Raw genomic sequence first — 22726 nt, forward strand, 5'->3', positions numbered from 1 at the left:
GGGGTGTCATAATTTATTTATTTTATATTCATTTATGGGATAGTGGCATTGACAGGCCAGTATTTATTGACCATTCTTAATTGCCCAGAGGACAGTGAAGATTCAATCATATTGCGTGGGTCTGGAGTTACATGTAGTCCAGACAAGGTGAGGATGGCAATTTGAGTGAGTCAGTTGGGTTTTTTCAACAATTGGTAATGGATTCATAGTGATCATTAGACTCTTAATTCCAGATTTTTAAAATTATTGAATTCAAATCCTACCATCAGTCATGGCAGGTTTCAAACCCGGATCCTCAGAATATTAACTGGGTCTCTGAATTAAAGGCCCAGCAGTAATACCACTAGGCCATCATCTTCCCATTATGGGCATGCTCATGACATATGCTTACAGGGAAAAATTCAGTGGTGTACTAGCTGGGATATAGATTCATTGTAATGGCGCCATGAATTGAGACTGTTCTCTTCGATGCCTCACTATGCAAAGAGAATGGTAAGGAAATAAAAATCTCCTAATGTGGCAGTTCCATTGCTGAAGTGGTGAGATATGTGGGGATGGAGTAATCACAAAAAGACAAAAAGGGAGGACAAAGAACACATAAGAATATAAAATAAATTGGAGCTTCAAATCAAAGTGAGGGAGGTGAAAAACAAAATTGAAGGGGGGGATAATGAAGGAAAGGGAGATGAAGGAAGGAAGATTAATGCAGGGGGAGGACAGATGAAACGGAGGAAGGACCAAAATGAAGAGCTACAGATAAAAAGGAACTGGGTGAACACAGAAGTGGGAGAAAGAAAGAAAAAATTCAAGAGAGGTGACGGGAGGGGAAAGGATAAAACTGGAATGGAGTGAGAGTAATTAATAATGAATTAGGAGAAGGATGTAAAACGCTAAGGAAAACGAGAGGAGCATGGTTTTGCAGGATTGGTGCTACCAATGTCTTTAACTACAGAGACCCGATAAACTCTAAAGGGTTAAGTTTATTTTGGTGAAGCTCAGCACCCAAAGATTGATAACTTCTGAGTCAGAAAGTTTATCCTTAGATTTATCGCTAAGAATAACAATTGTCTTGAGTGATCCTTGAGCAAAGGCTAGCCCCTTATCCATAGCAATGAGCATCACTTGGCTCTAGAGATTCGTGATCTGATCCAACAGAACCAGACGCGCCAAGTCCCTGTGAGGGAGTCGACTTGAAAATCCGGTAAATAGCCTGCAATCTCTCATTGGACAAGGTGGGATAAAAGAGGCGGCGTCTCAGACCAGATTTATAGGCATTCCCAGAAGTAAGGCAGCCCCATAGAAAGTGACATCTCCAGTCTGCTTTTCCGCAGCGTAACCGAACATTGCTCTTGCATAAATCTCCTTGCGGTTTGATGGTGCGGAAATCTATTAAACAATGGACATCCGAGGATTGACTTCTGTGCTGCTAGCCTGCATTGTGAACGTGAGTGATAACAAGTGCGTATCGAAGAGATACGTTTCAAGTTTCGATTAATGTAGATTCTTTGCCAACTGTCGAATTGCTACAGTCTCAGGCATTGCCTCTGTACTAAGTGATTAAATTCAATTAACCCCACTATTAATGATTGCATACAAACATTTTAAATGGGAAGCTTTAATGGACTTGCATGCCTGATCCAGTAACTATGGGAGGACAAAGCTGTTGGACAGTGTAAGGGCAGATAATGAACACAGAACAACTGCTTCTTTCAAAACCTGTCAGCGTCTCCCTGGCTTGTGCTCTGAATCAATAGAGAGATTCAAAACAAGAACTATTAAATAGAAATGTGATATTTCTGCCCTATACTGAGACCGGTGACAAGATGAAAACTTGCGAAATTTGGAAGCAGCGTCTTCCGGCTTGTAACAGTTGTACACAATAGCTGACCTGTCTGAGTGGCAGGAATAAAACTGATTGTTAGGGGGGAGAAAAACAAACATTAATCTGTCGGAGATTGATTTTTATCCCCACCACGACGAATCTAAACATCCAAAAAAGAAAATGCTGGAAAATCTCAGCAGGTCCGGCAGCATCTGTAAGCATTTTCTCTTTTGGTTTCAGATTCCAGCATCCGCAGTAACTTGCTTTTATCGAGTGTAAACATCCCATTTGGTGTGCAAGAAAAATGAATACTTAATACAAGATGAACTCAGTGGTCTTGATTATGTTTTAATGTTCTTTTTTTTGTTTCAGATGTCCTCGGCAAACTTGGGTAAGCGGAGTTGTTGGCGCTTGGAGTTTCTATATTTAATGCAAGGCTCTGCTACAAACGAGAAGTGTCCCTTTGGTTGTAATACATTTTAAATAAAAACACTTTAAGACTGGGGAAAGAAATGGAGGAAAAACGCATAGGGTCATAAAACATTATACGTCTCCCATATAATTATATATAGATAGGAAGACCCGCACATACATGCGCTGTTATGTATATGTTTGTCGACAGACGTTCGGGAGACATGTGCCATAAGTATGACCATTAACCTGTCCACTCTTCCTTTGAAGATTTCACCATGACGATTTTCACCGTGACATCCAGGAGTATTTCAGCTCGATGGAGTAGATATGTAGGAGCACATTCCTACAGGATTTCTGCAAACTCCGTAGCAGTTATGGGGCAGCCAGCGTTTGTCATTTTCAACAATCGATTTGTTCTCGGTACAATCACCTCCCTGTTACCCGCAACTTTGTACAACGTTAAAGTAGAGGTTCTTGACGGCAACGGTAATGTATTGGCCGAAGATCAAACACAACAAGTCACAAGTGAGTTCCGCGAATCGACATTTCCTCATCCAGCGAGGACTATCATTTCGCATTTGTGTTTGTAAAGAGCCGTATACGAATCGCACAGAAACGTCACGGGAGGGCAGATGTGTGGTTAAACCCCTAAGTTGCAGTAATATGGGCTTTCTGCCGTATTCTTTGATTAAAAACAGCCCCAGGTTCCGTCATGCAAGTGCACTGACACCCTAAGCATGAACGAAACTCACCTCACCTCAGGAGAAACTCACCTCAAAAGTCTTGCCCTAATCAGCCGAAGTACCCTTTCCGGCACATCCTTAGTATCGATTGCAGCCGATCCATGTCCCCCAGTCGACCTCCCGCATGGAAAACGAACTGTCATAATGCAATACTAAATAGCTAAGTAGGAGGGAAGGGGAAGTTGCTCTAGTCCACCATTGTGGCGAATCATTTTGTGTTTGGAATTCCTATTTACCCCCATAGCATTTGACTTCCTTGCCAAACAAAAATGTAAAGGTAAAGTCACCAGACCATAGGGCTGCTTTCTTATTAGAGAGAGAGAGAGTTGGTAGTTCATCCTGAGGGTCACCACACCTGGGGCAAGGACAGAGGTTGAGTTAGTGTCCCACGGTAATTTCAGTCATACAGGAATTGGACCCACATTATTGACATCATTCTGCATTGCAAACCAGCCATCCAAACCAACTAGTTGCCTTTTTAGCTAAATTGACTCGCCTTTTCAGACCTGAAGATTGAATTGCATGCCTTCTCATGCCTACCAGAAAATTGTCTGTGCACTGTGCAAGATTTTCAGACCAAATAGTCAGAAAATAGTGGGCAATGAATAGTAAGATTTCCAACGTGCAATTTCAGTTGCTTAGATTTGCTGCTCAACATCAGAAAACTATGACGTATGGTAAATATTGAGAACTTCTCAGTATTCAGCTGAGCAAACTATAAGTGACAAATTAATTTTCTTTTCCTGCATTTCAATAGTTACTGGTGATATATTTACTGGCAGGATGGCAGAGCACTGCAGATATCAAAAAATTATTGCAAAAGTAGTCAGTTAAATTGAGGAAGGTTATTATTGAAAAATGAAATTGTATATATAATTTGTATCAAAAACAGAAGTTGCTGGAAAAGCTCAGCAGGTCTGGCAGTATCCGTGTAAAGAAATCAGAGTTAATGTTTTGGGTCCAGTGACCCATCCTCAGAACATCTCTTTTTGTTTTTGATTTACAGCATCCGCAGTTGTTTCAGTTTTTTTTATATACCATTTGATTCAACTGATCCAAATACAATGAAAGTACCACTACATACTGAGGAGAGGCATTTTGTATTAACTGTGATTTTGTTTTTCAGCTCCTGATATTCCTCTAAATATAAAGGCTTATTCAAAGACGAGCAGTAGCATTACTGTGAATTGGTCCGCTGTTCCCAAAGCCACTGGCTACGTCTTGAAAGCAAAATCTGGCAGTTCAGTCATTGAAACTGTTGTGAATGATTCATCTGGGACCCTGACAGGGTTGCAGCCATATACTTTATATACCATCTCTGTACAATCTTCTAACGCTGGAGGAAACAGTCAGCCATCATTGCCTGTAGAAACAAGAACAGGTATATTCAAACAGCCTTCAGTATGGGGAAATGTGAAAACATGTACCTAAATTGCTGATTCAAGGGATTCTGGTAAAATGGAGTACGTAAACTTCTCCCATGTATTTATACAATATGTAAATTGGAATTGATCATATGAAACTGAGGTCTTCTCTTTAACAATATGAAAAAATTGACACGAGGCCCCAATGTTAATGCATTCAACACTAATTCATGCCACAGAGTTAACATGGGGCCCTAGCTAAGTTACATTCCAAATCACTTCAGTTGATTTTTCTTCCACAGGTTTTATATTGTAATAAGGAACAAAAATAGTTTGAATGTGAAACTCCAATAGGGATTACAAATAATATCTGTACATTGTTATATAAGTATACAGTTTCATAATGTTATACCATATGCAAGTTATATAATGATAGATGTTTAGTATTGACTATTAATTTAAATGTCATCAATATTATGTGTTTACAGTTTTAGCTGCCCCTGTCATCCATTCTACATCACCAAATTTCAAAACCATCATTGTCAATTTGGAGCCTGTGTCTCATGCAGTGAAATACAGCTTCATTATCATCAGGTCAGATGCAGTGGGCAACAAGATTAAAAAGACCATAACCTCCGCCAATGTATCATTCACTGACCTGGAGCCAGGTACATGGTACACTATAAAAGCACATGCGTTGGATGCCAATGGTATTCCTGGTGATGATAAGATAAAGGAACAAATAACAAGTAAGTCATAAGCATTTCTAGTTAAAAATAAACAATACATAATACATTATTGTCCAGAGATCAAGGATTTCTACACTAATTATTTCTCATCTATAAGCTGCTCTGAATGATGTCATCAAACTGCCAAGTGTTAGTATTCACATGTATTGCTAGGTCTTGACTCCTTCTCTGTTGCAAAGTTTTTGTTTTGCTGACATGTGGATGGGAGGAAGTTTCCTTATACAAAATATTGGGAAGTTTGAAGCAATTTTCTTCACTCCCTATTCCAAACCTTGGTCTCTAATTATCAACTTCACCTCTCTCCATAGTAATAGTTTGAGACTAAATCAAACTGTTTGCAATCTTGGTCTCATATTTGACTCATAAATAAGATTCTGAGCACATATCCACACCATCACTAAGTCTGCCTATTTCTAGGTGAGGAACATTGCCCAATTTTGCCTCGACTCAGTTTATCTACTGCCGTAACCTCCATTCATATATTTGTTATCTCAGGATATGACTATTCCAATTAATTCCTGGCTAACCGCCCACATTTCATCTCACTGTGAACTTGAGGCCGTCAAACATTCTGATGCCTGTCTCCTTACTTATGTCTACCCCTGTTCACCCATGACCTACATCTGCTCCTGTTGAGAGTGTGGTGCTGAAAAAGTACAGGAGGTCAGGCAGCATCCAAGGAGCAGGAGAATTAATGTTTCGGGCAAAAGCCCTTCATCAGGATTCTCCTGCTCCTCAGATGCTGCCTGACCTACTGTGCTTTTCCAGCACCACATTCTTGACTTTAAACTCCAGCATCTGCAGTCCTCTCTTTCACCTACATTTGCTCCTGGTGCAATGCCTCGATTTTGAAATTCTCATTTTTGTCTTCAAATCCTCCAAACCCGCTGCCCTTCTTATTTCCAGTCTTATGGACACCTCCAATATAGAAACAGCAAATATTGAAAATACTTAGTAGGTCAGGCAGCATCTGTGGAGAGCAAATTGGAGTTAACATTTCATATCTTAACTGTGTTCAGATCATTTTTACCAGCTTGCATTTTGGATTTGGTACCCCAATAAATCTTTGCGGTAAGTGGAACAAGTAATTCTTTAAGGAAAATGCTGCTAATTTTTATCAACATGCTTTGGTGGTGATCATGTTAATTAAACAATGAAGACATTGGTAAATTTGTTTGTGCTAATCTAATGCAGTTTAAAATATGAATAATCTGACAACAGATGCCAAACAATTTAGAAAGAGAGTCCAAAGATACAACAAAATATTTCACTGTTATTGTTAACAGGCTTCATAGGTCATGATGTAATTTGAATGTTTTCTGTATTTCAGGACCCCATGCTCCACAATCTGTAAGAACAGTTCTTACCACTGATTCCTTGAGCACAACTCTGGGGGTTTTTGTTACATGGAATGCCTCAGAAGGCTCAACAAATTACCTTGCTACACCCATTGAAAAATCTCGGAATGTAGTCCAGAACTGTACATCACGATCCACATCCTGCATCATTTCTCCAGTCCCGTGTGGTATACAGTACAATGTCACTGTAGTAGCTTTTAATGATGCTGGCCCATCTGATGCTGCAAAACCTTCAGAGTTTATGAGCAGTAAGTACCAGAGCTAAGTAATAGCAAGCCACTGGCCATTTACCAAATAACTTTTTTCATGCCATTCAATCCTTTTCTTCCATATTTTGAGCTACAGTCTGTGTGACATTTAACTTCTAAGAATTTATCGTGTTAGCTACTCATAAAACTATCACATTCATGCTATTCAAAATTATAAGTCAAGAGGAAGTAAATCTTTAAAGATAAACAAAGAATGTAGTGAAGAATTTAACCTGTTTTCATTTCCTATTCAGCTTTTCACCTGCTCAGTTGGCTTCCTGAATTAGTGGGGCTGGAATATCATCCTCTTGGATTTTTCAGCAAATAAAAAATGTGAAGGAGCTGAACTGATAAATCCCTGGGGATAAGTGTCCCAGTGAAACTGTTGTGCAACTGGATCTCCAACTAAAGTAGTCACTTCAGAACTATTGCCACTATCAAAAAGATAGCAATTAAGATTATGGCCAGAATCATCTCTTAAAAGTTGATCCTTGGATGTAGATGTGCCATATTATAATGATTCAGGAGTTTTGGAACATTTGCTTGATATGCAAAAACTTGGGCTTTCAGTGAGCACTCTTAAACCTTCTGCATGAGTAAAATTAAGGATACTTTTGTCTTTAATGCATTCATCTCCAATTGAGCTGATTCTGTCCCACCTTATACAGTGTACAGAAACAAACACAATTATGACCAGAATATTTTGAAAAAAGTTTATTGAATTCTTCCATTCCAAACCACCATAGCTGAGGTCAGGGTACATTTGGTTGAGTCATTAGCATGCATTCCACATAGAGGGTGTAAATGTCCAGCTCAGGCAAATTCAACAATAATATTAAACAAATCTCTGGCTACTTTTGTCTAAAAAATCTTAAATTAACAATGTCACAAGATGAATCTGACAAGTGCACATGGAAAATGAGAATACAATTTTCCCTTTTTTCCCATGAATAATCTCACTGAGATTTTACAATTGTGGTCCATGAAGATAACTAAAGTAAGAATGATAGTTAAGGTGTCCTTGCAATATGAGGATTGTTACCACAAGGAAGGCACACTAAGCAATTCTGTGCAGTTACAATAATTGCAGGGTCCTATTCACAATTTAGGATTCAACTTAGAGTTTATGCATGAGGGTCCTGCTTGTGTGTGCTGGACATCCCATCTACTTAGTAAATCTGAGATCAGTGACAGAGTGAGAGTTGAAGCCATTCAGTTTTAATTGCGTGTCTCTGAAGTTCCTACCAATGGGTAAAAAAAGAAGAAAATCCTCCTTTGTATTTTGAATGAAATAAGTTATTGTCCAAGGGAAATACGTGTATTTGAGTTAGAATTAGAATTAGGTTTTATTGTCACATGTACTCAAATGCAAAAGTACAGAAGTACAGTGAAAAGTGTACAATGTCACCAGACACGGCACCACCTTAGGTTCAAAGTACCTAATTACAAATCTTAGGTACTAAAATAGATTAGGTCCAAAAATAGAGAAATAAAGAGTAAAACTAAAAGTTCAACTTGACAGTTCTTCATAGAATAAAGAAAATAAAGAAGTAAAGTTAAAAGATAAACATTACAATCCCTCTATAGCCTGCAGTTGCTCCACACTGGGGGCTTTCCACACATGGTACACGCAGTGATGAAAACAGTATGTATTGTTTGGTTTCTTTTTAAAACCACTTCCTTTTTTTTTCAAATAGTACCTTGTAGTCCAAGTGACATCACAATTTGGGAGATCGACTCTGGTAATCTGACAGTATCCTGGTCCCCATCCCACCTGACTGATTACTACACAGCGTTTGTGAAAAGAGATGATGGCCTTGAGGTTATGTGCAACACCTCCTTAACAAGCTGTTCCTTCCAGTCCGAATGTGGATTCATTTACTTTATCAGTGTTTTTTCATACAATAAAGTTGGGCAGAGTCCTCCAGGAAATGTTTTAAATTACACAACAGGCAAGTATTATATTGATAGTTAATTTTAATGAGACAAATTAATCAATTTTTGTAATCTTACAATTCCAACTGTTGCATTCTCTGTAGAGAACAATAATGTTTAAAAAGAAATTCAAACTTCCAGTTAACACCTAAAAGATGATACCTAAACACAATAAGAGCTCATATTTTAAGAATGTAACAAATGATTAAGAACACCCTCATCTAATCACTATATTTATAGGCCATTTGTTACTTAATCCACACAACAAAACATTCGTTTCCTTTTGCATTATTGAAAACTTCACTTCAGAGTTTGTACTAGCCTGTCAGTAAACATTTAATTTCCCTGGATCCAATTCAAGCTGACTTAGTTATCAAGGATCCACATCTGTTCTTTCCCTTTCTTGGCCTGGAAATTTTAAATCTCAGAACTGCCTTCTTTGGTGGGTTTTTCTCCCACAGATTCATCCACAAGCACACGTTAAATGAATCGTCCAATGTTGTTTTAATATTTCACGAATTCAGACTTTACAATCTGAGCACGAGCTTCCACCTGTAATGCTGAGTGATGGAGACCATCATCTTGCTGCCTATAGCTGCCTCTCTGTCTCAGATCCTGGCATATTAACCTTGTCTGTAAGCTTGCAAAATATCTGACACCCTTCCCCTCTCAAAGCCTATCCCATTTGTACTGGGAATCACATTGTTCTTGTATCCAGGTTTGGGACATGGATAGGGTGAATGGCCATGGTCTTTTTCCTAGGATGGGGGAATCAAAAATTAGAGGGCCTAGTTTTAAGGTGAGTGGGCAAAATTTAGAAAGGACCTGAAGAGTAACTGTTTCACACAGGGGGTAGTGTGTGAATGGAAACAGCTTCCAGAGGAAGTGGTGGAGGCAAGTACATTTACAACATTTAAAAGGCATCCAGATGGGTATATAAATAGGAAGGATTTAGAGAGATATGGGCCCAAACACTGGCAAATGGAACTAGATCAGATTGGGATGTCTGGTCAACGTGGTTGAGTTGGATTGAAGAGTCTACTTCCTTGCTGTATGACTCAATGACTGTGTTAATTGGTGGTTTAAAGGAAGTCGCCTCAAAAACTGTAAGCAAGGACTTATCTCTCTGGGGAAGAACATCACTGTTCCTCTAGTTTCTGAATTGTATCCAGACCTATCTGACTTCTGGCTGGGTTGACTGCTGTGATATTATTTTGACCCAATGGTGGTGAATTGAACCAGAACAAAAGTTCAGGGTCTGCACTCTGACAGTGACATAGAAACAGCTTACCCCTTGACCTAAAGCAAGTTTTCTATCAGTAAGATTGGTGGTCATTCTTCCTCCTGCATGGCAGTTCCATGGCAGTTAGCATCTACCTCTGCACTATCTATAGATATCCTTGCTTTTCTTATCACATGTGGTTTTTATCATCATTTAATACTATATCAAATATCTTATTATCAAAGTAAAATATTATATTAAGCAGAAGGTAGTTAAATACATGAAGGAGTTAGGAATAGAAGGGGAGGTATATTGATGAAGTGAGTTGATGTAAGATGAAGTACCATGTGCAGCATAAAAGTTTGAATCAAATTACCAATTCTGTTGTTATACTCTATCAGTTAATGTTCTGTACCTGCAAACATGATTTTGATTTTGGAAAATTTGTTTCTGATACTTTTGCTGTAAAAATGTTTATTCTTCATGTCCTAGCACCTTGTTGTCCAACTCATGTTAAAGCTGTGTTTGTCTCAAGTGATACTATTGAGATGAAGTGGAATCCAGTTCGTGGAGCTGAAATGTATGAAACTAAAGCCCAAGATGCGAGTTCAGTGATATTCTGCAATGACACATCCACACTGTGTACATTGTCTGGATTGAAATGCAACACAATCTACAATATTACTATATATTCTTACAGTGATATCAGGGGGTTCAACTATTCATGTCAGAAAAGATCAATCATCACAGGTAAAGTGACAAATGGCTTGTGTATGCTTCATTATATCAAATATTTCATTGGACTCTAATAAACAAATTAAATGTAAGAACAATTTTGAAAATTATCAATAGGACATGGGCATCGCTGGTTGGGCCAACATTTATGGCCCATCGCCAGTTGCCCTTGAGAAGGGGAGCTGTCTTTTTGAACCTCTGCAGTCCATGTGCTCGAGGTTAACTCATAATGGTGTTAGGGAAGGAATTCCAGGATTTTGATTCATTGATAGTGAAGGAACAGCAAAACATTTCCAAGTCCGGACAGTGAGGGCTTGGAGCGGAACTTGCAGGTAGTGGTGTTCCCATGTATCAGCTCCCTTTCTCCTTCTAAATGGTAGTGGTCATGGCTACTGCCTGAAGATCTTTGGCAAATTTCTGCAGTACATCTTATAGATAGTGAGCATTGCTGCTACTGAGTGTAGGTGGTGGAGGGAGTGAATGTGACTGCTTTGCCCTGGATGATGTCAAGCTTCTTGAGTGTGTTGTGACTGCACACCTTCAGGCTAGTGTCGAGTATTCCATCACACTCCCGATTTGTGACTTGTAGATAGTGGACAGGCTTTGAGGAGTCATGAGGTGAATATCCCTAGCCTCTGACTTGCTGTTGTAGCCATTGCCTTTGTCTGGCAAGTCCTGTTGAGTTTCTAGTCAATGGTAACCCTCAGGATGTTGATAGTGGAAGAATTCAATGATAAATAGAATTTAATTTCTATGATGTTGTTTCACACAATGCTTTATATATGATTAAAATGAAAATAACTGCTGAATTAGAATAAAGGTAATCATGTTTTTTTCCTTTAGATATACAGTGGTATTAAGAAATATCAACTTATTATATTGTTAACTTAATTTGTAATGATTGAAGCAAAACATTATTGTGACATTTACTTGAAAATCTGAGAGATTGACATTGTAATTTTTCTCCCCACAGGGCCATGCAGTCCCAGCATTCTAAATATTACAAAAGTGAGTCCATCGACCATTAATGTGTCATGGCAACAAAATAATCATGAGGCTGTGTACAAGGTTTTTGCTTTTGGAAAAGCTGGGGTCAGATCCTGCAACAGCTCAGGATCTTCTTGTGAAATCAATGATCTCCCATGTGGAGCTATCTTCTCTGTCAGTGCAGTGGCCACAACTCCAGAAGGGAAGAGCTTACCCAGTTACAGTCTACCATTAGAAACTGGTAAAGGCATAGCCATTTGCTTAGAACATTTATTCTGTACAAAAGATATTCCACTCAATTGGTCTCAGACACTATGGCAAAATAATTGCTGATGTCCCATCTGCTTAATCGACTCACAAAGTTATTGAACCACATAGACTTGGTGATTCTCACCTCCACAGCCCTGTGTCTGAACTGAGTTAATCTCAGTTGATCTCAGAAGGTAGTTTGCTGTGGTTGGCCTCTACACTCCTGTGATAAGATGGCAGAAAAGCAGACAATATTGTTCCCTCTGAATAAGTAGGGTTCAAATTCCACTTTCAGATTTGTACATGAGCTGTCATCCTAGGGGATAACTGAAAAACAGTAAGGAAGTTTCCCAATGCCCTTCCAGAGTTCACTAAAACCATGTAATTGATAGATTACCTATCGTAAATATTTCATTTGCTGACTTTCCCTTCTTAACAGCAATTCAAAAGTATCTAATTAGCTGAAAAGTATTTTGGAAATCCTGAGATTATTAAAGGTACTTAATAATTCTAATCATTTTCTAACAGACTCTTCCTACGTAGTATATGGATATTGATGAGGACAGGACTGTTAGATGCTCCCAGATTCAAGTGAAATATTCTCTTCAAGCGCATATGTAAATAAGTTTGTTTAAGTGAAATATTAGAGTGTGACTGACACTTCAGTTCTGTGGAACAATAACCAAGCAATGTGTCTACCCTTGTAAAAGGGAAGAGATTGGGGAGGCGACGGGATGTTATGGGGGTGGAGGGTTAGGGAGCAGGAACTGGTACCTGTGGCAGAGGAAAATTGGTTTCAAATAGGTTTTAAAACATAAAGTACATTCCAAGGGGTCAGATAAACTTTGAGCTCCAGAGTACTGCCTAGTATTTCTTACAATTCAAATGTGCTAATTTGTTTTAATCTGAGTATTACCTTGAACAAATGCATTTCCCCAACATTATTTTGATGGGTTTATGCATGCATCCATTTTAGTACTCCTGTTGCTGGTGTGATTTTGGCACTAATACCTGTACTGGTAATCCTCTGCTTTTGCTATCATTTCCATAATAATTTAAATTAAATCTGAGTCCAAATTTGTCAAAGCTGAAAACTGTAATCTCAATGTAAAATCTAACTTTTATGATGATTTTTCTTAGAACCTTATCATTTTGCTTTTTTGCAAGAATTACTGGAAAGGAAATTTGTAAGAAATAGAAAATTACATATTTAATAGTAAACTCTTTGTTTTCTTCCCTAGCGCCCTGCTGCCCAGATAGCTTCTCAGTCACACAGATTACACAGTCAATGACCAACGTTAGCTGGACTGAAGCAATTGGAGCACAGTCATATACTACAGTCTTGGAATCATCTAAAGGGCAGGCTAAATGCCACACTGGAGAAAACCATTGCCTGCTTGGGTGTATAACTTGTAGCACCAATTATACGGTGTCTTTAAGTGCCATTAGTGAAACTGGACTGACATCAGTGTGCAATTACAAAGGATACTCTTCCAGTAAGCAAAGAGTAGAGTGGTTCCATTGATATAAATTAAATTCTTCTGTTGTTGTCAAACATTATTCTCAATATAAATATAAGTCATTTATCAAGCAGTTATACTTAACATTGGGTGTCATCAAGTAGTTTTGTTTGCAGCTTTTTAAAATAGTATTTCTAACTCTGATATCATGAGCTGAATTTCCCCTCTTACACTCCGCAAAAGCAGAGCAGTTCATTCCCAGAAGTAGTGGCAGTGACTTACAGATCCATCCCTCGACCACTGTAACCACGGTTATCATCGATCTTTTGCTGAGCTGTCAGATTGAGACTCAAATTTATCTCCACCTATCATTTACTGCTTCTCACCATCTCCCACTTACTGTCTACTGGTTCCTCTCCTATATCTACCAAACATTTCCTAGCTACAATCTGTCCAGAAGAAGTGTTGCTGTACCCAAAATGTTGATGCAGTTTTCTCTCCACACAGGCTGCCAGACCTGTTGAGTTTATCCAACCATCTCTAGTTTTGTTTCAGATTTCCAGCGTCCACAGTTTCTGTTTATTTTGTTTCCTCACATTCAAGTGATAGGCCCATTCAAATTGAATGTCAGGCTATTATGATGGCAAATGTATTTGGACTACCATTCCTGGCCTGATCTGATTGGAACGTAGAGTGTGCACTTCCACTCTGACTAACCTCAGTGGGCAAGGCCATGGCAGAAGACCAGAAGGTCAGCACCACCTACTTTTCTGGGATTCCAAAGATGGGTACTTCTCCCATGCCACAAAATCATGTTGAGCTGAAGAACACTGCAACTAACTAAATCCCACCCCCTTAATTTCCCCAGATCAGCTGTTGCCCTCAGGACCCAAACTTCCTTCACTTGAAGACCAACTGCCCGATATCAGAAACTGCATCCTGCCCTGCCCCAGCCCTGTTGCAAATAAGGCTGAGCCATCCAAACTTACCAAGCTTCAGTGGGCGGCACAGTGGCACAGTGGTTGGCACTGCTGCCTCACAGCGCCAGAGACCCGGGTTCAATTCCCGCCTCAGGCGACTGACTGTGTGGAGTTTGCACATTCTCTCCGTGTCTGCGTGGGTTTCCTCCGGGTGCTCCGGTTTCCTCCCACAGTCCAAAAATGTGCAGGTTAGATGAATTGGCCATGGTAAATTGCCCGTAGTGTTAGGTGAAGGGGTAAATGTAGGGGAATGGGTATGGGTGGGTTATGCTTCGGCGGGTCGGTGTGGATTTGTTGGGCCGAAGGGCCTGTTTCACACTGTAAGTAATCTAATCTAAACTTCCTGGCATGTGTCAATTGGTCAGCTTGTGCCATCATGAGCAAGTTGTTTGAATATTTCTCTGAGGGAAAATTAATCCTCACTATTTTTAATTCAAAACTAATACTTTGTTCAAGTAATTGCATTGATTCTGTTATGCTTTACAATGAAGTACAATTAAAGCAAATGTACAAAGTGTTCACAATTATGGGCACGATTTGCTTTTTAACACTAAATAGCACTAAATTGTGAATCGTGGATCTGTGGAGATTAATTCACAGATTGTCAACTTACAATTTAACTAGTTATTCTACACTTTGTTATTTAGTAATTAATAAAACATAATCACATGGGATTTCCAAGGAGACTCATAGGAATTCAGATTGACCATTCTTTACCTGGTGATACCACTTGTCTGCAGAACAATAGTCATTGCACTTAAAAACGTTCTTTTTATGTAGTGTTTCAATGTGACAAGGCACTGCAAGTATAGCACATTATTCACTAGACTTTGGTTTGTCAGACAAATCAGGTTAGTGAGAATTAGGTTATTTCAAAAGGTTGGCACTGTATCATTTATTTATGATTAATTTAGAAATCGTAGAATCATAGAATTCCTACAGTGTGGAAACAGGCCATTCGGCCCATTTTGAGTCCACACCAATCCTATGAAGAACATCCCACCCAGACCCACTCACCAATCCTAGACCTGTAACCCTGCATTTCCCATGGCTAATCCATCTAGCTTGCACATCTTTGGACTGTAGGAGGAAACTGGAGCATTCGGAGAAAACCCGCACAGATCCAAGAAGAATGTGGAAATTCCACACAAACAATCACCAAAAGCTGGAACAAAACCTGGGTTTCTTTAGCAGATTTTAAATTTTGGGTGAAATTAACTTTACTGATTTGCAATAATTAACCTTCAAGCAATCGATGAATATCTCTAAGAATTTTTGAGTTAATTTTCTGGTTTTTCTCCAATTTAGTGGATTCTTAGACCCTTTGTATTTAGTTGTTCATAAAACCAGCTAACTTAATGTCAAATGTAAGCAGCAGTTACATATAGTTAATTGTTTAGAAGATCAATGTGTTTACGCAGTTTCATTTATATTTTCCAACAGGTGGCTGTTGCCCTTCTGCAATTAAACTTTACAGGTTAGGGAGCAACGCGTTAAGAGTTTACTGGCATGCCACTGCAGGTTCTGTGAACTACATTGTAAATGTTACCAGCAACAATGCAAACTTCACCTGCTCTACGGTGCTGTGGGAGACATACTGTGACATAACTGGGATTTACTGTGGGGACATTTACATGGTCACTGTCTCTCCCGTTTCCACAGATGGATCAATAGTCACATTTTGTCCGATGAAAATGTATTCAGGTAATATAATTTTATGACTTGAAATTTAAAGCCAGTTGAAATTGTTTTCAGTTTCTGTCTCATGAGGTGGAACCCTGCCTTTTTCAGTCTGAAAGCAGGAGAGTTCAGAACCATCTTAGGCCACCAAATTTTCCAGTAGTCAAACAGATTATTGATGGTCAATCGGCTTTTGACTAGGATATGCACTCCAGTCGAGGAGGTCTTTCCCTTCTGGAGCTGCCAGTCATTTACAGACTGGCTGGTCTATCATTCAACAGTGCTGTGAAGGAGGCCATTGCTGCTGCTGGTAAAATACTCCCTGGTCTCCCAGCCCATGGTGCAGAAGCATGAAGAGGGATGTGTTGTTGGCTTTGGGGGAGGTGGGGATGTGATTTCTTAGAATGGGGTGTCATGGGGCTTTGCTGTCAGTACCACTGCACTGCTGCATGTCTTGATTGTGCACAGGTTAGTGCAGCTGGAGGGATCACTCCTCACTGGACAGTCTGCCCACACTGATGTACGACATAGTAGCCCCACTATCTCTCTCCCTGTCTGGAATGGAGATAATTGTAGCCCAAAGTTAAAAATCACACAATACCAGGTTATAGTCCAACAGGTTTATATGGAAGCACTAGCTTTTGGAGCGCTGCTCCTTCATCAAGTGGTTATGGAGAATAAGATTGTAAGATACAGAATTTATAACAAAAGCAGCCCTTTTAAGTGATCATTAATTGGCTACTTACCTGCCTCAGTTGGCTAGGGCCTTTCAACCTAGTATGTAACTCCATTGGAAGTGGCAAGGTTGCTGGGTTCTGATTGGCTGATCTCCCACCTCAGAAAGTTGCCATCCTACTCCCAGACTCACTGCATCTAGGACTGGAAGATTCTGCCCATTGATTGAGAATTATCAGGAATCATGTATGATGCCTTTATTAGGAAGATTAAAGCAAACAAATCTTGACTTGAATATTTTTATTTTCTCCCCCAGTATCTTGCTCCATGAATTCAGGTGCAATGGGTAAGGATTGTATCTTCTAAATTTCACTATTTACTGGATCTAGTTTTTGTACATAAATTAATTAACACACTTCAATAGTTTGTGTCAAAATTTACACATTTTGGTGGTTGAATATTATTAATAACATTTATTTATTTATCCAGTAATTTATCGAGGGAGGAGGAGCTTATTTTATAATGAAGCTTAGGAAAGACAAGGTGAAAGTTTTTTGTATATACAGATAATTATTTGGCTTTTAACATTGTTTATTGTATCACATACAATACTTTCTAATACTGTATATATTTCTTTTGCCAGGATCACAGATGAATAAAGTCAATTTATCCAAACAGAAGTCAATGCAAAATGCGGTTCTTCATGTACACTTATCTAGAAAAAGCTGTGAAAAATAATGACATAATTATTCTGAAAATCACTTTAATACACATTGCTTCAAATACTGGGAACTAAATACTGGGAACTAGTCTGTTGATCTGATAAATAGCCAACATGTTTAAGCACATCCTTACTTTTTAATCAATAAAGAGATAACGTAATACAATTAACCTTAACTACAGACATTCATTTCATTAACTATGTATCTCTTAAAATTAGCAATGGTTCTGATTAAGCTAATGGAAACAAAATTAGGACAAGGAGAAAAGCTTTTCTGTATCTTGTTTAGATTTCATGCCTTTTATCATATTTGACAAATGAAAGAAAGCTGAAGGCTGAATCAAGAAAGAAATGCGAATGGTGATCTTTGGAATACTTCTTGTTGTGCTTGTGATATTAAAAATAAAAGCAAATACCCAGGCGGTCCTCTTCAATATGTGCAACAATGATTTATCTATGTTATAATGTGGAAAATGTTTAAAATTCAGCTATCCCTGTACAACTTCCAAAGGCACTTAGGCATAATACCTAATCATTATTAAATATTCATTCTCCATGGATATAAATATCATAGGATTACAGAATAATGATGGAATATGAGATGATAGCTACACTGTCATAATCTATGTTTAATACAGTGGACATCTGCAATCCTTGTCAATAAAAATACAAACCAGGACATAACAGAACCCACTCAACTCCTACAAATAACTTTTCAACTTTGGTCAGCTGGGAAACATGCAATGTGCCAAGCTTAAGTATATTTTGCCTGTCATTTTCAAATAATGAATCAACCTTCCTTTAATTTTTCTTTCTTTCCTGCCATCTTTCTTTCCTCCCTTCCAGCAGATTGTATTGGGTCAACTGGTTTTGGACAAGAAAGGGAGCTATCTCTTTTGGTCCCAAGCTCATGCTCCTGCTTTAAGCTGACCCCCACTCTGGCCTTATCACTCATCACTTTCGACTACCTTTACTAGAGTCATAGAGTCTTAGAGATGTACAGCATGGAAACAGACCCTTTGGTCCAACCCGTCCATGCCGACCAGATACCCCAACCCAATCTAGTCCCAACTGCCAGCACCCAGCCCATATCCCTCCAAACCTTTCCTATTCATATACCCATGCAAATGCCTCTTAAATGTTGCAATTGTACCAGCCGCCACCACTTCCTCTGGCAGCTCATTCCATACACGTACCATACTCTGTGTGAAAAAGTTGCCCCTTAGGTCTCTTTTATATATTTCCCCTCTCACCCTAAACCTATGTCCCCTACTTCTGGACTCCCTGACCCCAGGGAAAAGACTTTGTCTATTTATCCTATCCATGCTCCTCATAATTTTGTAAACCTCTATATGGTCACCCCTCAGCCTCCGACGCAGCCTGTTCAGCCTCTCCCTATAGATCAAACCCTCCAACCCTGGCAACATCTTTGTAAATCTTTTCTGAACCCTTTCAAATTTCATAACATCTTTCCGATAGGAAGGAGACCAGAATTGCACGCAATATTCCACCAATGTTCTGTACAGCCGCAACATGACCTCCCAACTCCTGTACTCAATAGTCTGACCAAAAAAGGAAAGTATACCAAACTATCCAATCTACCTGCAACTCCATTTTCAAGGAGCTATGAACCTGCACTCCAAGGTCTCTTTGTTCAGCAACACTCCCGAGGATGTTACCATTATGTGTATAAGTCCTGCTAAGATTTCCTTTCCCAAAGTGTAGCACTTCACATTTATCTGAATTAAACTCTCTCTGCCACTTCTCAGCCCATTGGCCCATCTGGTCCAGATCCTGTTGTAATCTGAGGTAACCCTCTTCGCTGTCCACTACACCTCCAATTTTGGTGTCATCTGCAAACTTACTAACTGTACCTCTTATGCTCGCATCCAAATCATTTATGTAGGGCCTACCATCCAGGCTATCTGGTACCCTGGACTTTGCTTCAGTCTGACTTCCATAACCTGCCCTTGTTTGGTTACAGGTGGCAGTCTCAGCAATGGCTACCACTCGAATTGGAGCTGCTGGGACTCCAGAAGTGCCAGTCAATTGGATTGGCAGCAGTACTGTTAGGTAAGACATCCCCCAGGATGAGGGCAGAAGTTTACCATGAATTAATTAATACCCCAGTGAAGGTAAAATGGTTGAGAGGCTTTGTCAGGGATGACTTCTGACTGCATTTGTATTTGGGATGGTGGGAAATACAGCACACCCTAAATCCAATCCACCATGGTCTTTAGAACTTTATGAATTAAAAACTAGCAATTAAAATCTGAATAATACAATCCATAAAGGTAGCTTCACAACACCAGGGAATCAGGTTCAATTCCATCTTTGGCTGACTGTGTGGTGTTTGCATGTTCTCCCCATGTCTGTGTGGTTTTCCTCCCACAGTCCAAAGATGTGCAGGTAGCTACAATGACCATGCTATATTGTCCAGGGATGTATAGGTTAGGTAGTTTGCCATTAGTCATGATAAATGTAGGGTGGGTCAGGCTTTTTGGGGGTTTGGTATGAACTTGATGGGCTGAATGGCCTGTTTTCACAGTGTAGGGATTCTATGATTCAGTAAAATGCCACACAGGTCAGGAAACTCTAAAGCTTTTTCCTCAGTATGTACTAACTTAAATGAAATCTGCTGAGGTAAGTAATAGGGTGCACTGCTTTATGTCAGTGCAGCTGGACAGTGGGGGAGGGCACAAATCTTAGCCAGAGTCCTGCTCCTACTTCATGTCTGTGGATTGTCTGAACAGCAACAGTATTGGGCTCAGCTATAACTCTTCCAGCATTCCCAGCTTTAATAACCTGTGAACATTCATGAGGAATGTCAAATAGTCATATGATATAGAAGCTAAAGACCTACCATGTCCAGGAAAACATAGACCACACATTTGATAATGCCTTCAGGACAGAAAGGGGACAAAACAGGCAATGTAAACCCAATGATTATAAAGATGAATCAGGATTTAGCTACTCAAATACACTATGGATTATGTACCATTATTAATCAGTCTACTCTCCTAGCAATATTCAAACAACCTAAAACTGAATTTAAGAAGTTGTGCTTTGCTGTGGGTATATGTGTTGAATTAAATTTTAATAACTATTAATCCTAAAATAAATTACCAATGAACAATGCATAAAGATAAATACAAGAAAATGGCTATTTGACATAATCCTGGTAAATAATTAAGAAATGAATATCCGATGAAGACAGTTTTCACCACTTGAAATTGATTTATTGAAAAACCAAGCTGGAATTGCAAGGCCCAAATTGCAACTACCTTCATTTGTTCCCCATGACGTGGAGGAGTCAGTGTTGGACTGGGGTGAACAAAGTTAAAAATCATACAACACCAGGTCATAGTCCAAGCGGTTTATTTGGAAGCAATAGCTTTTAGAGCACTGCTCCATCAGATGGTTGATGAAGGTGCAAGCGCTCCGAAAGCTAGTGCTTCCAACTAAACCTCTTGCACTATAACCTGGTGTTGTATGATTTTTAACTTTGTTTGTTTCAGCATGTTTAATGTGAGGTAGTTCATGGAAGAGAAATGGCCGCACTGCAGTAAAAGAAATTGCGGAGATTCTCCAAGATAGATTTTGAGAGGGCTTCTGAAAGTCGGAAGCATGGTACTATTTGCAAAGAGAATGGGGAATGAGTTTCAAAGTGTAGATTCTGCCATTGAGACTCGAAGAGTGGAAGGAATATGTAGGAGATCAAAATCAAATAAAAGTTGTCTAACACATGAAAAACATAGAGAGAGTTCAGCAGTAGTGGAGGTGAGGTAAGCTGAAAAGGGTGGTGTTGGTTGAGGTGGTAAATTAGCAATGTTACTGAAGTAGAATTGGATGCTTTTACTAATGGATAGGGCATGGGGTTTGAAGTTTTGCTAAGGCTCAAGCTGGATGTAAGGGAGAGGCAGAGTGAATGATGGGATGCTGTGCGAAATACAGCCATGAGGTATCTGACAATAAGAAGAGGACTAGCATTCACATAAAACTTTCTCTAAGAATGCCATGATTAATTAAGGTGTGTTACTAGTTTTGTATTTTACAATACTGATAGAATAGAATTTAAAAAGAAAAGGAGGCAGCTTACACAAACCTTGAGTCAACAATGTCCTGTCCTCCTATGATCACTCCAAAGTCTCCCTACTCAGGATGTAAGAAATGCCCTTATCTGTAGCTAAAAGATGCAAACAATGTTGAAGGTCATTCTTTTGAATGATATATCCATCTGGTCCCCTTTATCTTTTGATTTTAGTTTCCAAGTTTACTAAAATATCTTTATCAGTGCTGCTGAAGAATGGACACAAAATAAATCTGTGTCAGACCTCATACTACAATAAGTCAGTTCAGATGTTGGAGGCATCTATTGTACAAATCATTTTAAGAAAGGAACAAGAAGTATTGTTCCTGATACTGACATTAATTTAACCTTAGCAAGTTGTTAATTATTAGCGAAAGAGCACTTTTAGCAAGATAGTTCACCCTTCCTTAGGTTCAGTCCAATTCACTCTTCATCAAGCAACTGATCTGTACTATCATTATAATTTAAATAAATAAAACTATTTCTCGGCAAGTTTTTTTTTAGGCAGATTCTATGCCAGGGATTAATGGCGAAAGTCAGGAATCACCATAGCATGCATGGTGCTGGATAGAAAATTGGTTTACAGCTGGAATCATAGCAAAGCAGGTTCAGGTCAATTTTGGAGCCCTATCTTATTGTAATAGACAGCGATCTATACACAGCACTGTGGACACTGCGGTTTGGAAGTAAACTGAAGGGAGAGAGAAGTTGAGGCTTTACTCTATATCTAATTGTACTATAGCTCATTCCAAAATTGAAAATACTTGATAGCCCAACATGCTAAATTGACAAAATTTTGTTGTTTGCATTTTTATCTCTGAATCACAAGTTCTGGATTCAAGTTACAGTCCAGTACTTCAGCATAAAAATCAAGCTGACATCCAGTACAGTAGCCACCAGTGAGGTGCCTCTGTCGGGTGATCCTTTAATTTGAGACTCCATCTAGATGCTTAAGTTTCAGATCCCATTACACTATTTTGAAGAAGGCAAAGATAAGAAGACAAATTTGCCCCTTGTTTCCTTTCCAATAGTTAGCCCTTCAAATAAACTCACAAAAACAGAGTATCTGTTCATTTTTGTGCTGTCTGTGGGAGTTTACTGTGTGCAAGTTGGCTGCTACATTTCCTACATTATAACAGTGGCTGTCATGCACTCTGATACACATGGTAATCATAAATGTCAGTTTTTCTTTTTTCATATGTGCATCCTAGTGTATATGTGCATTCTGGGATAGAATAACAGTGAAAGAAAGTTAACAATTTACTCTAGGAAACAACGAACTTGTTAATTTTGA

The 22726-nt window shown here is 39.1% G+C and overlaps 1 protein-coding gene across 1 annotated transcript; it reads left to right on the forward strand.

Annotated features, from left to right (window-relative positions):
• The first annotated feature begins 1396 nt into the window (after positions 1-1396).
• On the forward strand, positions 1397-17154 carry LOC132818500 (fibronectin type III domain-containing protein 7-like). Its single transcript, XM_060829559.1, has 13 exons — positions 1397-1458; positions 2195-2213; positions 2491-2761; positions 4106-4360; positions 4832-5092; positions 6423-6698; positions 8396-8650; positions 10348-10605; positions 11564-11818; positions 13068-13322; positions 15710-15970; positions 16938-16967; positions 17111-17154. The coding sequence occupies exons 1-13, from the start codon at positions 1397-1399 to the stop codon at positions 17152-17154; spliced, it is 2502 nt and encodes an 833-aa protein (XP_060685542.1).
• Positions 17155-22726: the final 5572 nt, after the last annotated feature.

Source organism: Hemiscyllium ocellatum, chromosome 9 (assembly GCF_020745735.1).
Source record: "Hemiscyllium ocellatum isolate sHemOce1 chromosome 9, sHemOce1.pat.X.cur, whole genome shotgun sequence".
Lineage (NCBI taxonomy): Eukaryota > Metazoa > Chordata > Chondrichthyes > Orectolobiformes > Hemiscylliidae > Hemiscyllium > Hemiscyllium ocellatum.

Coding starts and splice junctions, on each gene's coding strand:
- LOC132818500 (XM_060829559.1), top strand. CDS start 1,397: ATGGACATCCGAGGATTGACTTCTGTGCTGCTAGCCTGCATTGTGAAC. Junction 2,762..4,105: donor TCAAACACAACAAGTCACAA/GTGAGTTCCGCG, acceptor TTTGTTTTTCAG/CTCCTGATATTCCTCTAAAT. Junction 15,971..16,937: donor TCCGATGAAAATGTATTCAG/GTAATATAATTT, acceptor TTTCTCCCCCAG/TATCTTGCTCCATGAATTCA.